Source organism: Brassica napus, chromosome A9 (assembly GCF_020379485.1).
Source record: "Brassica napus cultivar Da-Ae chromosome A9, Da-Ae, whole genome shotgun sequence".
In the NCBI taxonomy this organism is placed as follows: Eukaryota; Viridiplantae; Streptophyta; class Magnoliopsida; order Brassicales; family Brassicaceae; genus Brassica; species Brassica napus.
The window spans coordinates 18,535,792-18,553,175 of NC_063442.1; the positions used below are offsets into that span (position 1 = coordinate 18,535,792).

The 17,384-nt window shown below is 31.4% G+C and overlaps 1 protein-coding gene and 1 pseudogene across 1 annotated transcript; both read right to left on the reverse strand.

Annotated features, from left to right (window-relative positions):
• Nucleotides 1-1,806, reverse strand: LOC125578108 (annotated as a pseudogene).
• A 4,765-nt stretch (nucleotides 1,807-6,571) lies between these two features.
• LOC106422395 (translation initiation factor IF-1, chloroplastic) lies at nucleotides 6,572-7,535 on the reverse strand. The gene is made up of 2 exons (XM_013863190.3): nucleotides 7,283-7,535; nucleotides 6,572-7,061 (listed from the first exon to the last, which is right to left on the reverse strand). The coding sequence occupies exons 1-2, from the start codon at nucleotides 7,360-7,362 to the stop codon at nucleotides 6,716-6,718; spliced, it is 426 nt and encodes a 141-aa protein (XP_013718644.1). The 5' UTR covers nucleotides 7,363-7,535; the 3' UTR covers nucleotides 6,572-6,715.
• Between the last annotated feature and the right edge of the window lie 9,849 nt (nucleotides 7,536-17,384).

Here is a 17,384-nt window from a genome sequence, read left to right on the forward strand (position 1 = left end):
CTATTGTTTCCTTATTTTATATATAGAAAATCAGTCTTCTTTGATAGGCTTGCTGTTGATTGAAGAAACTGAATTTGAATGATCCTCCATTTCTCCGCGGTTTCTGTTACTCATAATCTCTCACACAATTTCAGGAGTAATCTGCATTAATGGGGGTACACACTATTTAAACAAAAAATGAGAGGAAAATAATTTGATTAGACAAAGGGAAAGGGAAAGGGAATGTGGTCATACTAGTTCGTGATTTTGGTTCTTTAGACTTGTGAGAGTTTTTTTATCTTCTTTTCTTAGTTCGTGACTGTACCTTCAATAGCAGAGGTCAAGACTTAACATGAATAGGTAAAAAGCCGAGTTACTGTGCCTAAAATGAGCAACATTTCTTTTTTCTTCCTTACCGTTGCACAAAGGCAAGAAGAGTTTGGTGCCAAATGACCGGCATAACTTTGGTCTCCCTACGAAATCTCAAAAAGTGAGCAGCTACCGCATCGATGGCCAGATGGGGCAGCGCATATTTCTTCTCCAAAATAGTTTTCATGAAGTAACTGCACACCCACAAAACAAAAAACAGTGTAACCGAAGAAGGGCACAAGATACCTACATATGTAGGTGTTAACCATATTAGCCTGCATTTTACCTTCTTGTGCCAAGAAACTCCATCTCCGCCAAACAAACCAAGGCGGCACTGAAGTTAATGCACAAGAAATACATTTGTTTTGTGTGCTCAATCATTTGGCAAAAGTTTCATAAAAATAAAGGCAAATACATGTTACCTTGAGGAATTTCCAGGACTAGAAAACTTATGTATTATGCTCCCTGTAATCACAGCCTCTGGGATGGTGCATGTTCCAGACTAAAAAAAATATACAAGTTAGTTAGAGAAAAGTACATCAAAAGAAAGGACTAAACAAAAAAACACACACCTTCTAGAGGGGAAGTATTATTCCACAGTAGAATCCTTTGGGCCTGAAGAGTGCCTTTTTCAGAGATTGGTAGAGACAAAATGTAGCTTTTTGTCGATTCTGATATCCTCTCTCACCCTAGGAAGAAGAAAAATCTCATAGAAGCGTCAGCTTTGCTGCTGGAGGCAAACATGTTTGTAGCCTTGTACATGGAGTTAGGTGACCAACTCTCTGGTTGAGTCAATTTCAATACACTTTCCCAATTTCCTAGTCTAATTACATGGTTAAGTGCTTTCGGCATTTTCCCATGATACACTCATAAACTCTCCCACCCTGCAATGGTGACAAAACTAAAAACTCAGTGCAATTTGCAGATGTGGGTAAAAAGAGAGCATTACTTTGGATAGTAGTTAGTTTCTGAAACACAAGCTGAGCCTGTAGCAGCAACATCTTTATCTTCAGGATGGTTGATAGAAGTAGTAATAGCATCCGAGACACATTCTGCTATTGATGCCCCTTCCTTGTGAAAGAAGCATCTAGTAATAACTTCTCTTCTTTCTCGCTACAGGCCATATCCTTGTAATCAAGCTGGCTCTCGAACACATCAACATCATCATCAAGAACATCTTCCACCTCATACAATGACTTCTTGGAGAAGGCGCTCATGGGGCCGTTTTCTTCATCCTCGACTTCCTTTTGCTGCTCATAGGCTTCCTTGAGGATCTTCTCTGTTAGCTGAACAAATACAAACTATTAGAGAAATCCATCAACCAACGAAACATTCCGAAGCTTCTCACCTTCTGGCTTTTGTCGCCATTGAAAACGGTGAAAGAAGAATCACGTCAATGCTCTACAGCTCAGACCTATCATGTAATATAAACAAATCTAAGAGCACCTCTAAGGGCATGATTAACCCCGGTCTCTTAGCCAGAATTCTTAACTTATGATTTGACACTATTTTTTTAACACTTTTCAACTAAGAGACGGCTACAATTAACTTCTCTTATTTAAAATCTAAGAAAAGATAAGAACCGTCTCTTAGCCGAATCTAAGAACCCAATTAAAAGACTGGAGTTAATGATTTACTCATTTTCTCTCTTAATTTTATTTCTTTTTCTTTAAATGTTAAGAACTTTTCCTAATACTACATTGGAAATGCTCTAATAAACCGGTTCGGTTCATAAATCAGTAAGTTTGTATTGAAAATTTATATTTTATTATGGTTATTCAGTTTGATTCGGTTCTAAAAGTTTACACCCTCTGTAATTTCTTGTGAATACAGTTTTAATAACTTTAGATGTTTAATTAAGTAAAGTTAGTTGAAATAAAAATCCATTAGATTTTAGGTCTGAATTAATAAAAAAGATGAAAATATTGGATACTAGAACAAATCTAGAGAAAACACTATGTGTCTCAACATTCACCTACTATTAAAGGTAACCGTAAAACGAAACAATAACAATATTATAAGTTCTTTTATGTTTTTGATTTTCAATTTTCAATTTTGCTTTCCATTAATTTGAGGTCATTTTGTACTATCAAAATTAATTATTTTTTAATGTGTGAAAATGAACACAAATGTGACCATAATGTTTGCCGTGGAAACACAAAAACACTAAAAATATCTGTAGGTGGCGCCGGCATTTTTCAGGCCAACGGATATTACTTTACAGTAATAGGGTCCTTCGATTTGTGATGTAACTCGTGTTTTTTTGGTTTTGCGAATTCACTAGAAGTTGACTGCATCCGGAGGATGCGTACGAGAATGATGGCAGTTCATGACTAGCGGTTGCTTCTACTAACCGGTGTATAAACGATAATGGAAAACTGTCTTCTTCGACGCAGACTTTGTTTAGATCAGTGAAAACAAAGTATACCTTCCATTTTTCATTTTTTTTTTACTAGATTGGCTAACCAATCAAAGTATTTTACTTATCTTATCAATATGATTTTCTAGAGTTTGGTGACGCAGTTTGGTTGTCTCTACATATGCGGGCTTACTTCGTTGTTGATTGTTTTAGTTCGTTCGGGTCTTATTTAATAAAAAATATTCTTAAGTTTTAACTTATTTACACTTTCATGCCACTGAGAATTAAATTAAACTACCTATTTTAATATTTGTTTTTTCCTTAATCAAATTTAAACTTAATGTCATTAAATGAACCTACATATTTTAATGTTTGTCTTTTTCAGTTAAATTAATGAGTTTTCCTTAATCAAATTTAAACTTAATAACATTAAATGAACCTAAAAATACATCATATTTAACGTAGCTTATTACGGACGAGTACGGTCTAATAATGAACTTGAATTTTATTTTTACGAAAACGTGAATCACTTGACGTATGTAATATTTAAAATATATTAACTACAATATAACAAATGCATATAACCTTCCTATACTTTAGTTTGAAATGATCATGCTCAAGTTTTATATAGTCAACTTACATCATGCATATTCAAGCCACCTATAGTTTTCGTTTTTCTTATAGGATGTATCAACCAACCAATCATCCTATTGATTTTCTAAGCTTTATAAGAAAACAAATCAATAAATACAAACTCAAAATCCAATATATTTTATTAATCAAAACAGAATATCTTCAATGTTGTATCTTTAATGTACTTATTAAATATAGAAACTGTAACCATAATTACACTAATTATAAGAATATATATGATTACAATCAATTGATCTATTACTTCGGTAATTGATTTGCTTGCAGAAGAGGAAAATAAATTTAAAATTTGTAAGAATATAAAGATATAGAGATTCCAACCAATTGCATATATTTACGTATGATTTTCGCATAATAAGCTTCAAATTGAATATTGAAAAAGATAGAGAGATTTTTTTAATCTTTTACTGACACAGAACTTAAACAAAATGAAGAGTTAAATGTAATTTTTTTTGTTATACTTCCCAGAAAAAACGGTTACAACATGGGCTTTCATAATATGGTCTTTTAACATATTAATGTTATGGACATTTAATAATTATCTTGACAAAAAAACAGAGACTATAAATAATTTATTATTAATAAAATTATGAAATTATTAACAATTTGATGACTAATTCATCGCTCTTTTTTATATGTTAAATTTTTCATAAAAGTTTAAAAATCATTGCATTTTCTTTAAACATGTATAACTAATTTATAATATTTTATGCCATACTAAGTCATAATATAATATTTTTTCATATTTTACATTAATAACCATTGTTTTTATATATCGTCTACAATTTTCTAATTATGTCTGTTTGTTCTATTTCTTATATGATATCGAATATTATAAATAGATAGTTTAAGATGCCAAAAAATTATTTACTTGATGAATATAATACATCAAATATTACAAATACATCATTTAGTTAAATAAATAATCAAAAACCAAAAATTAATATCCGCGATCAGGGTCTAGTTTTCTTTAAATGTTAAGAACTTTTCCTAATACTACATTGGAAATGCTCTAATAAACCGGTTCGGTTCATAAATCAGTAAGTTTGTATTGAAAAATTATATTTTATTATGGTTATTCAGTATCAGTCAGTTTGATTCGGTTCTAAAAGTGTACACCCTCTGTAATTTCTTGTGAATACAGTTTTAATAACTTTAGATGTTTAGTTAAGTAAAATTAGTTGAAATAAAAATCCATTAGATTTTAGGTCTGAATTAATAAAAAAGATGAAAATATTGAATACTAGAACAAATCTAGAGAAAACACTATGTGTCTCAACATTCACCTACTATTAAAGGTAACCGTAAAACTAAACAATAACAATATTATAAGTTCTTTTATGTTTTTGATTTTCAATTTTCAGTTTTGCTTTCCATTAATTTGAGGTCATTTTGTACGATGAAAATTAATTATTTTTTAATGTGTGAAAATGAACACAAATGTGACCATAATGTTTGCCGTGGAAACACAAAAACACTAAAAATATCGGTAGGTGGCGCCGGCATTTTTCAGGCCAACGGATATTACTTTACAGTAATAGGGTCCTTCGATTTGTGATGTAACTCGTGTTTTTTTGGTTTTGCGAATTCACTAGAAGATGACTGCATCCGGAGGATGTGTACGAGAATGATGGCAGTTCATGACTAGCGGTTGCTTCTACTAACCGGTGTATAAACGATAATGGAAAACTGTCTTCTTCGACGCAGACTTTGTTTAGATCAGTGAAATCAAAGTATACCTTCCATTTTTCATTTTTTTTTTTTTTTTACTTGATTGGCTAACCAATCAAAGTATTTCACTTATCTTATCAATATGATTTTCTAGAGTTTGGTGATGCAGTTCGGTTGTCTCTCTACATATGCGGGCTTACTTCGTTGTTGATTGTTTTAGTTCGTTCGGGTCTTAATTTTTTTCTTTTTGTTTTGCGGGTGTGAAAGTAAGATTGACTTTTACTTCGTGCGATGTGACTTCAAGGTTGATCCCATGCATATTTTCTACTAACTAAGCAAATGTATCGAGGTTTCTTTCTAACAAAGACAAAAGCTCAAACTTTGAATGGGGGGGGGGGGGGGGGGGGGGGGGGGAAAGAGTTGGTTCCTGATTCTTACGAAAGATAGCAATCATCGATGTTGACGAAATTGGTAAGATGTTTTTCAAGTTCGCAAATCGTGAAATTGCGTTTCTGGATGTTTTCTAACAATCTTTTTTTTTACTTTAAGATTGATATTGTAGATGATCCTATGCTAAATCTCAAAATAAGATTTTAACTAATGTGGAATTGGAAGATAAAGATATTTGACCTCGTATTCAACCACTAAGTTGGAACCGGAAGAAAAAGGTGTTTGACTTTGTATACGATAGGAACATATCGGAAAAGAATAAATAGGAATAAAATTTTAAGAATGATGAGGAATGATGGTTTCTTATCAAAATTAATGAAAAGGAAAATATATTTCTTATGAATGGTAAAAAGTTTAAAAAATATTAAAGAATATAGTGTTACTCTTCGTTCCATTGTTTCATTGGTCACCAGTCACATTACTCAAAAAAGTTGGAACTGCAGAACAAATACACTACACCAGAAAAGGTAATTCGACCAAAAAATTTGAAGTTGAGAAACACAGGTTAAAGAAAATTACTGTCGTTCTAAATATTAAATAGAGGGACATCATGTGAATTTATGATTAATTGAAAGGATTCGAATTGCAAATTTTAATATATTCTGCTTTGGGAAAGAGTTTTCATCAACTAGCAAAAAGAAAGCCCGAAAGAGTTGAAGGCCCAAAGCCCAAAGCAAACACATATAAATGGCAAAAGAAATCAGACCTGCCGGACTCAAACCAACGACCTAAAGATTACAGCAACTAGTCTTCTGCTCTACCAACTGAGATAAGGTTAGCTTCTGCTGAGATATGAATTTAACCTGTACTAATCGTCTTAAAGATTTTGCTGCCCAAAATCAAAACGTTCAGTGCCTCTAACTGTATGTGACGACAATGATTGAAAAATGCAACACTGAATAAACTAAAACTTCATGTCAACAATAACAAAACTGATAAAGACCCACATTGAGCTTAGCTCAAAGAATTGAGGACAAAGCTATATAACTTTACACACAGTGGTTCTCAATAAAGAGTTTTAACAACTTCGTCTGGTTATCAAACCCGCAAAAACAACACTAGTATCAAAACAAGAAACAACTTGGACATTAAAAAAAAAAAAGCTTTATCCATAAAGCCTAATCATGTATTCATACTGCATAAATGTTAAAGCTTTTATCAAACTTTGCCTACTACACTTAAAAATAGAATATAACATGATCTTGAAACAACAACCCCTTTTTTGGTTTTCTTCTTTTAGTCTCTACTACTCATTCTGAAAACGATACGACCTTTGGTAGAATCATAAACACTCATTTCAACTTTCACTTTATCTCCAGGGAGAATTCGTATGAAATTCTTCCTAATCTTCCCACAAATGTACCCAAGAATGTTATCTCCATTCTCAAGATCAACTCGAAACATGCCGTTGGGAAGCGATTCGGTGACCAAACCTTCGATAACCGTTTTGTTGCTGCCTTCTTTAACAGGAGGCTTGGCGGGTTTGCTTCGGTTGGCTCCTCCTCGACCTCCGCTAACTCTCTGGCACCGTATCACTGGACGGAAACTCACAACTGGATTGCTCGAACCAAAGTTTAGTCGGCTGTTGCAAAACACACACACACACAAAAGAATTAAAGTATTGATTTTTTTATGTAAAGAAGCAAATCCCTAACTCGAAATGTTAAACACAAACAGTGATGTTTATGACCATCGAACAAGTGATATATTTGTTTCTGGTTATTACAGAACATAACTGAAGACATGTCGGAATCAGAAAAGAAAAAAAAAACAGGAATTGTCGTGTGAAACCGGAGAACTTACGGAATCAAAACTCCATCTGTGAATCGGATTTGAGGAGAAAAGAGAAGTTGAGGACGGAAAGTGGAACAGAGTTGAAGCATATTTTTTTTTTTGGGTTTATGGCTTCTCTCTTATCTTCAAAGCGTCTCTCTGTGAATAATCCAATCCCCCTTCTATAGAGAAACCACCACAAGTTTCGAGTCTCTGGTCGAGAATTGGCGTGACTGAGATATGATACGCTGCGATCAGGTACACGATTCCTGGAAGAATCCCACATACACTTTGCACAAGGCCCAAAATACAATTTCATAAAGCCCAAACTGAAACTTTTCTAAAAGACCCAAGATGCAATCGGATATGCCCCAAAATCGAATCAGATTTTTTTTATAATATTCGAATGTGGCTCAGTAGTATTGTGATTTCAAAAATCCGAATCCTCCTGTACATTAAAAGAGAATTCACTTTATTAATTTTTGCTGACATGTCATTAATATAGAGCTTTTCAGAAAAATTGTTATAATTTTATTGGTCGATTTTTTTGAATTTTATTTTTCATTTATTTTTAATCAATCGCTTATGTAGACAAGCCCAAAACTATTGTCGATTTCGTTAAGCCCATATATAGCTAGGGGATAATAATTATCGATTTAGTTTAGTATTGGGCAAGATTTAGAACTAAGACAAATATTAAAAACTTTCCTTATTATTCAAATAGTAAACTTGCGCATGTTGATATCATATTAATTACATTTGCTTAGAAAATATTTTAATGTTTCTAATTAGTAGGGGTGGGTATCCGTTCGGGTTCGGGTCGGATATTTCGGATTTTTGAGTATTTCGGTATAGAGGTGTAGAACCCGTTAGGGTATTTCTGTACTTCGGGTCGGGTTCGGGTATTTTTAGTTCGGATTCGGTTATTTCGGATCGGGTTCGAATATTTAGATTTTGAAAAAAAAATTAAAATTTTCATTTCTCAAGTTTCTTATATTTAAAAATATAACTTTCAGTTAACTAATTTTTTATTTTTAATAGATTGAATGATTAATAGATTTGGACATAACATTTTAAAACTAAAAAAACATTAATTTAGTTATTTTTTATAAAATTTTGGATGTAACTTTTTGTTAATTTTTGAAATAAAAAACTTGACATGCATTTTCGGATCGGGTTCGGGTGCCACTTCGGATATCGGGTAAAGTGCCCACCCCTACTAATTAGGTTGTTTGTTTTTAATAACTTACCTTTCTAATATGGATTACTTGCGCAAGTTGAAATCATTAAATATACAAATAACTTATTGACAAAATTTGTTTATTAATAACTTACCTTTCTAATATGGATTACTTGCGCAAGTTGAAATCATTAAATATGCAAATCACTTATTCACAATATGGATTACTTGCGCAAGTTGAAATCATTAAATATTATCGATTTAGTTACCATTGGGCTAGATTTAGAATTAAGACAAATATTAAAAACTTTCCTTATTATTTAAATGGTAAACTTGCGCTTGCTGATATCATATTTATTACATTGCTTACAAAATGTTTTAATGTTTCTAATTAGGTTATTTGTTTTTAATAACTTACCTTTCTAATATGGATTACTTGCGCAAGTTAAAATCATATCATATGCAAATCATTTTTTGACAATACACATTTAATATCTTTCTTTAAACGATTTCATTATTTATTATGCAAAATATTGTGCGTCATTAATATGAGAAATAAATCGACTGTATATATATAGGAGACACCCAATGTCTTAAAATACAAACATTCTCTTTTCATTTTTTAAAGTACTATTCACAAATCTCTCCTCTCATACTATTAAGATACTACGACGATGCTGCTTGTGTGCTAAGAAAAATGTGTTTAGACGCCAAGGCTCCTCATCTTTCATCGACTCTGCCACCCACTTTGCCTTGGAAATTCAATAAACCTGTACAGCCTAATAAAGGACTAACCCGCCAAGGCAATGGGCACTCAGAAGAGCTACGTTGTGTCATTGCTATTATTCGACAGTATGTTTTCTTAACATATAAATTACTTTTATCTCCTCTATACTTCTATCTGTTAAAATTTTGTTATTACATGACAGTGGCGATCAAACTCCAAAACAGAAGATGAAACTAAATGTTACAGAGGAGAAACTGTTAAACCTGATGCTGAAGTACAATGGTGGAAAGCCAAGAGCTGAGATGCGAGAGGCTCCAGTTTTTTTGTCATCCATCTTTTATCAGAGTCTTGATTCATTTTATATATTTTTCTTTTTTTTGTAGACAAAACTAAAATGTGCAGTCCAGTTGCAAGACCTATTAGATGCAACAAAAATGTTAGTTCCCCGTACAAGGTAGAACCCTGAACTCATCTCTTTGTGTTTTGTCTCCAAAAAGCATGTCTGGTCTATCTTTTTCATGTGTTGAATACTGGTAACGACAATATGGTCTTCCTTTTTTATATATAGACCAGGTCGTGAGAGTGATAGTGTTCCAGAAGACCTTGAACATGCTGAGAAGCTTCGCCAAGTTAAAGCAGTTTTTGAAAATGTTCTTTAGTACTTTCTCTTTTTTTTGTTGAATATAGTCCGGGGAAAGTATTATATAGTATCATTTAGTAATATTATCTTATATTATTTTTTTTGCTGGTGCTTAATTTGCAATGTCATCATGTGTTTACTAATAATGTCTTTTTATCTTTCTTGCTTCTCAAGGTTTCTTTGGTTAGCAAGGACTTTTTCATGTTGGATGGTCTTGATACTGCCAGCATTGAAATGGAAGTTGCCAAGGTTTGTCCCATGACTTGAGTCATTTTTTGAAGTGTGTGTATCAGTCAATCAACAAGATTGATTTCATTATAATTGGACTATATATACAGGCTAGATTGAATGAGATTGTAACGTCTGGCAAAAAATGATTAATGAATTACTACTATTTATTATTATCAAATCATATTAGTAATTATCAAATTAAATACGCAAAAGACAAAACAAAAAGAGAGAGGCATAACATAAAATAAGTTAGCATCTTAAATTGCAAATAAGCCAAAATATTTCAAAGCAGTCAAACAACCTAGAAAATTAATATTCGAACCAGCTACTTTTTTTTATTAGACCGGATATTAGTTCTACCAATAATCATGGTCAACTTACCAACATGGTGCATATATGTCAAATGGACAAATATACGTTTAAGTAATCCAACATGTAAGGGATTTAGATTTTTTTTGTGAATCTCGTGGACTGATCTATCGCAGATTGGGGTTCATAGGTGAAGTTTTAAGAAATTGTTATAATTTGATTGGTCGATTGTTTTAAATTTTTATTTATTTAATTTAGATCTAAAAATTTAAGATAAGTCTAAAATCATTTAACATCACTTGCCATATAATCTAACGAATAGTACAAATAACAATTTATGAAAACTAATTCTCGAAATTATAGAAAGATTAATAATGTTTTATTTATTATTTTTAATATTTATAAACTATAAAATACAATGAACGAAATTTTATATAAGATAATTATAATAGTTTTATATTCTACTTGATGAATTGTGTTCGAATATAATTATATAATAACTACTTTAAATATTACAAAATCCAAAAATGTTTATTAATATTATTTTTAAATTATTTATCGTTGTTTAAACAATAAATTTATCATAATTTTAAAATAATTTATAAAATGCTTACAAAATACAAGGTAAAGTTGCACTTTCAAGAGTTAAGTCGAGATCTGGATTAAAAATTCTAATAACTGGTAAAAAAGGGAAGCTGCCGACAAAAACATTGGATGTTGTCTACAAACAAGTTTTTTCTGAATATTCTGTAGTCACGGTACGTAATTTTAATTAGTAGGTTCCTAATTGAATTTATTTTCTTTATCGAAAAATGGACTTCATAATTTATATTATTTATGCATAATATTTTGATTTTTATTATATTTTCTTTTAATATATGTTTATTATTTATGAAAAAATAATTTTATTACGACACATATACAATACATTCTAATTAATGATAATATAAAATCTGTTACTTCTAAAACTATACACTATTTATTTTATTTTTTGAATGAAAGTATCTTCGTAAACACACAAAATATTTTGTGACGTTGCAATTATACATACACACAATATCTGCATCTTCATACTGACGTTACTGTGTTTCCTCTCGTGAAGTGCGAATCGAGAGGAAACACAGAATGCAAGCCGGTCATGTTCTTATGCCCGCACAGGGTGCGGACCGGTCACCTAGTTCAGATTTAACTTCGTATCGAATTTGTTTGTACACCCCCGATATTCATACATAAAATTATATCTTAACTGTTTATGATACACTGGCGACACACTTATCTATAATACATGCTCATTTAACTAAAATCTTATTCCTTTCATTTTTAATAATATAGACATTTTAGAAATAAACACAAATTAAGAAATATTTAGTTTTTTCTATTTTTAAAACAAAAATATCATTAGCTATTCACCTTATCACAATTTAACTAGTTGTAAAATAATCCGATTAATATCACTGGTCATATAATATAAATTATTAATAATGGAATCAAAAGTCTTTTCTAAAACGTGAGTATTTTGTTAACTTTTCAGCTTGTTTTGTTTGTGATTCAAATTTAGTTAAAATCATAAGTAAAGTTATGATTTGAACACATTAATGTTGCAAACGATCATTTACTTCCACACTAGTCTTAAGATTTTGACATTGATTAACTTTAGTTTTCTTTGCTAGAGTTTTCTTGTGCACGTACAGTATTTCCTTACTGAAGTTGTTCACTAAAAAATTCTCCGACAGAGACAAAAACACAATCGTTTCAACTTCCAAGGGTTAGAAGAATGGAAGCGTTTATTCTTTAGTATAATATTTAAATCAAAGTAAAGGTTAGTAAAACGAAAACTAATTAGCAATGTCATGGAAGAGCATAGTTGGAAAGTGGGGACAATGAAGATTATGGGAACTTGTTGCTGCAGTTTATAAACACTTCGATCCCCGATAAAGAAACCACACAACCTTCTGGCCACTCACTATCTTTATTCTTTGTAATATTTTATTTTTTGCATGTTCACACTTCACACGAAAAACCACGCTGAGGATATCAAAAACAATCTATGATGTAATTTTACAAGTTTAAAGAACACAGTAGGGAATATTCGAATGTGGCTTAGTAATGTGTTCTCAGTTTCTTGGATAAAAGTTGTAAGACATCTAGGTGATTTAATTAGCAAAGTAATAAGAAAAAATCTTATCGTTTTGAGGGAAACCCTAAAAGGGGCATGCATATCCGGAGGTTTATTAGATCAAGCGACCAGAATCAGAAGTATATAAACTATGAACATAGTACGTGATATTTAGAACATAGTAAGAATTTGTACCTGTCAGAATTAAATTAGCATCACAGCTTAAAGGCATAGTAGCTGATCTCCCAATCTATTAAAAGTATACAAAAATTCATAAATACCAAGATGCTATATGCGTCTCAATATATCTAAATAATACATGCCATTTTTATGTAAAATCTTATCTGTTTTTTTTGTTACCCTCTTCCCTCATATTTTCGTCTAATCGGTGCATTAAACTAAGAGTTCTGCAACATCTTTAATGAAAAAATTATACGACATAGTCACATAATTGAGATTAACTTTATATACATAGGTACCAGACAGACTGCACATATATATATGGCCATCGGCAAAATTATATGACCCTCCATATATTTAAATAATTTGTGTGTTTCTTGAATATATCGAGCAAGTAAAAGCAAGATATTAAACTTAGCGGTTATTCTTTTTATTAAATAAGTCATTTCTAAATTCAAATACACAAAAGCCCTAATATTTAATCCAAAATAAGCTAGCTTTGAAATCAAAAAGAAATTAGAAATCTTCTGAAAGGAGCTGGTCGTGAGTATATGAATTAGATCAGTGATAGCTGCAGCCTGAGTTAACGCCATGTCGTGAGTATATGAATTCGAGAACTATTTCTTGTATTTCCTTTGAAGAGATCAGAGTGCGTTTGTAATTGGGCTCAGTGAAATCTGTGATTGGGTTCCCTCCATGATTCATAGATTGATGGTTGTTAGCCATGACAGTAGAAGAACATTTTTTCCTCGGCCAAAGCTTTAAGCAGCCAAGCGAGAGTGGTGTTGCCAAGGTAGGGAAGGGATCGGATGGCCTGACAATAGGTGACACGCCAGCTTGAAGATGAAGTGTATGAAGAACAGCTGTTAAAATGTTTAACAAACAAAAATGTGTTGGAATGAATAAAATAAAGGGAGTTCCCTTCAGTCCAATCGCAATGAATCTAAGATCCAATAAGTCTCCCGCATCATTTACTCATGTAACGAGTTCATTCCTATTTTAGTGACTCGGTAAGTGAGTGAATGAGTCTGGAGCTAATTGGATCAAATCACAACATGTGAATGGACTTAAGGAAACTCTCTTGGTATTTATCTTGCAACAACCACTGGAAAATCAACCCAATGTTAAATGCATCTATAGCTACACATATGTATAAATGCTTATAATGGATGATATATATGCATGGACCTAGCACCCTAGATTGAGAGAAAAACAATATAACTCTAAGAACATATTTAGCAAGATCGATTCTAAAGAATGCAATTGAATTATGTGTTATCCACAATCTAAGTTATATGAATTATAAGAGATGTTGATTTGAGTAAATATTATATGATGCAGAGAGAAATCAAATGGAGAGACAGATCTGATTCTGAAGGGAGAGATTTTGATATCTCTAGAAAGGGGGTAGAATAAGAATGGTAGAAAATACAGAACTATGGAAGATATCATACAATTGAAGGTTTGATGAGTATATATAAGCCTAAAGTTTCAACTTTTTAGTAAATTGTTTACACATGTAGGAAAAAGTTCTGATTGGCTAATAATAAAATTTATGCCTGTTTGTATATAATTATTTTTAGGTTCATTGGGAAACAAGCTCTATAGAATAATGGCAGTTACTTGTCAAGTATACATGTCTGAACCGTAATGTTATTTATGTACGTAGTTGCAAACTCCTTGGGTTTTACGTATAAGGTTTCGACTATTATAAAATAATGGATTAGTAAATTTAGTCGTTGTTAAAGTTTTGCAGTTGTAATCATTACTGAACAGTTTCATATTATTGCTATATGATGGATTCGATTAGTGATAAAAACCAGTATAAAGTTTCGCGGTGGTAAAACAGCGGCAAGTGATACCCAAAGTAATTAACTAGAATCGATAAGAAGTAGCGATACAAAATAAAGAACTATTTAGTCAATGATTCATAACGACTGGAATCTGCCAACTTAAAGATATTTGATATCATCAGTTGCATTGCATCTCTAAAAGACTAAAACCCTCTTTTGTTCTAGCATTCATCAAAAGTATATGAAAATGAAATTCTTATTTTGTCCAATCAAACTTTTTTCATCATCTGTCCATCCACACATCTAATCTCATCCCACTCTTTCTTCTCCCTCATCATTCTTTTGAAGACTCTGATTCTTTTCTCCCTACTAAACTACACATTAATTTGTCCTTCAGATTTTGTATATCCAACGGACGTGATTCACTTTCATTAGAATTTTTTTTTAACAAAACAAACACGGTTTATTAACTTTTTGTTCTATATATCTTTGTGTAATCTAAAAAAATATTCGCGTGATGTGACACGATACTTTGGTGCATAGCTACCGAAAGGTTTTCTTAAAGTTGATCGTCCGCATCATTCCTTTTTTAAGAGACCCTGAGACTAGCATACATGAGAAGCAAAGCTGGAGACAATGATGCACTACACACCTCTTGGAACTGTTTGAGAGCCATCATAATAGCGTCCCTTGAACACGCTTTCTTTGACAATTTCTAGAAACCCTAACTGCGCCGAACCTACAACCCCTAACCATTTCAAACCTATATAGAATGATATTTACACAATCTGCTCTTCTTCTTCTTCTTCTTTTTTAAATTCACAGATGAAAAAGATGGGCGTATCGTTTTGTTGTTTTAACTTTAGAAGATTCTCCAATGTAGTGGTACTTGTTTGCTTTTCAGGTGTTGGCAAAACAATTAACAAATGTTGTTGGGTTTTCTTAATTATAAAGGATCCTTTTCCGAATATATTAGTATACCCTACTTTATTATTAATAGAATTGACAAGTAATAGTCCTTACCATCTAATGACAATTCTTGTTAATTTTTGAAGGACTATTCGGATTAATAGTCCTTACCCTAATGACCGAATCATAGCAAAAGAAGTAATAACAAGTGAACAATTAAAAATTTGACACCGACTGATGCCTGAAACATATTATTCATGACTTCAGACCAAAAGATTCACGTTGTCGAACCTTACATAATACAGCTGTTATTTGAATAATAAATCATTGTGTTCATTTATTTTGGGTTTGATTCGCAACTTTAGTTACTTCGAGAATAGTATGCCGAGTTAAAGATAACCAACTACAATAACGAAATGAAAGATATACAAGCTCAATTATTTATTTATTTTTGTAACTTGCTTTCTTAAATTTAAAAGTTTAATTATTTTGGTAAATGTACGATGGTCAAGTGATTATAGCATTGGCATAATCAACGGGGAAAAATATCTGTAAATTATATTGGTAAAGGTACGATTTAAATTTTGATTCACTTCATTAACCATTTCGATTTGAACAAAAAAATATGAATATATGTACTCTACGAATCAAAACAATGCTAATATGCAATACCTTTAAAATAAATTAAATGATAAATACTAATATTTTAGGAATTATTGTCCGATCCAATCCGGTATGTGCATATATCCACATATATTTAAAAATTATATGTTATGTAAGTTTTACAATATTTTTACTTATTAAATTTAATATTATAGTTATAGAGTTATAAAAAGTAATAAATTTTCATTTTTGTAAATTTAATATAATGGATCAAATGGATATCCGGTTAAAATATACAATTTAGGATATTTGGACTTCAAATATCTGAATAACTACGGATAAAATAAAATTGGATAATTAATTATTCGGACGAAAAAATCAAATTACAAATACCTTAAATGATTTGTAACTTCTCCATCTCAAATATTACAACACGATTAAACCGTGTTTGGTCATGTTTGGTTTATTTGGACGTAAGAAAACTTTACTAAAATGAGTTTGGTTTGTGTTTGGCTTTAATTTGATTTGGTTTGTGTTTGGTTTAGTTCAAATTAGTTTTGTTTGTGTTTGTTTAGTTCTTTTTTTTTTACAACAAACATTCACAGACTCATGTAGACTCTGTAAAACAAGATGGTAACTCTGCATCCATATATACGAAAGACGTTTGTTTTTGAGCACTGCGTGCCAAGCTATCTGCCCTTAAGTTTTCCGTCCTAGGTACATGAACAATATATGAGTTGAAGAAACTTCTTCTTAAACGCTTAATATCTTCAAGGTAGCTTTCAAATGCTGGTCATTCTTCTGGTTCTCAAACCATTTTCACCAATTGAGAACAATCCGTTGCAAACGTAACCTGCAACTGTCTTAAATTTTTCATGTATTCTGTTGCCCAAATTAATTCATCCATCTCCGAATGAAGAGGTGTGAGACACGCCCTTACATTCTTTGCCCCTAGCAAACCCTCAAAATCCGGTAGCGTGCTAAACACATCATCATTTGACATTATCTTTCCCTGGGAATATGTCCTTATCTTTCCAGGAACCGTCTCTGTTTGTTTAATTCAATCGAGTTGATTTTGGTTTTGTTCTAATCTAGTTACAAAAATATACTTTTTAAGAACATAAACACATCATCATTTGACATTAAATCATTATTTTTTCATATTTAGATATAAAGCCAAAGATCACAATAAAAATATAGAAAATAAAATCCAATAATTTTATGTTACTATCTTCAAACCTAGTATATAAGTATCATATATATATTTTTGGTTTTGATGTTAATATACGAGATCCATATTCTTTTATTTTATTTTTTATTGGTGTTTATTCTATATATTCAAAGTAAAAATCTATTAAAAAATTAGTTGTTTTAGATTAAATGGCTTTAAATCAAACAAATTAAAACTATTTAGGGCATCTCCACTCCCACTCCATTTTTTCCT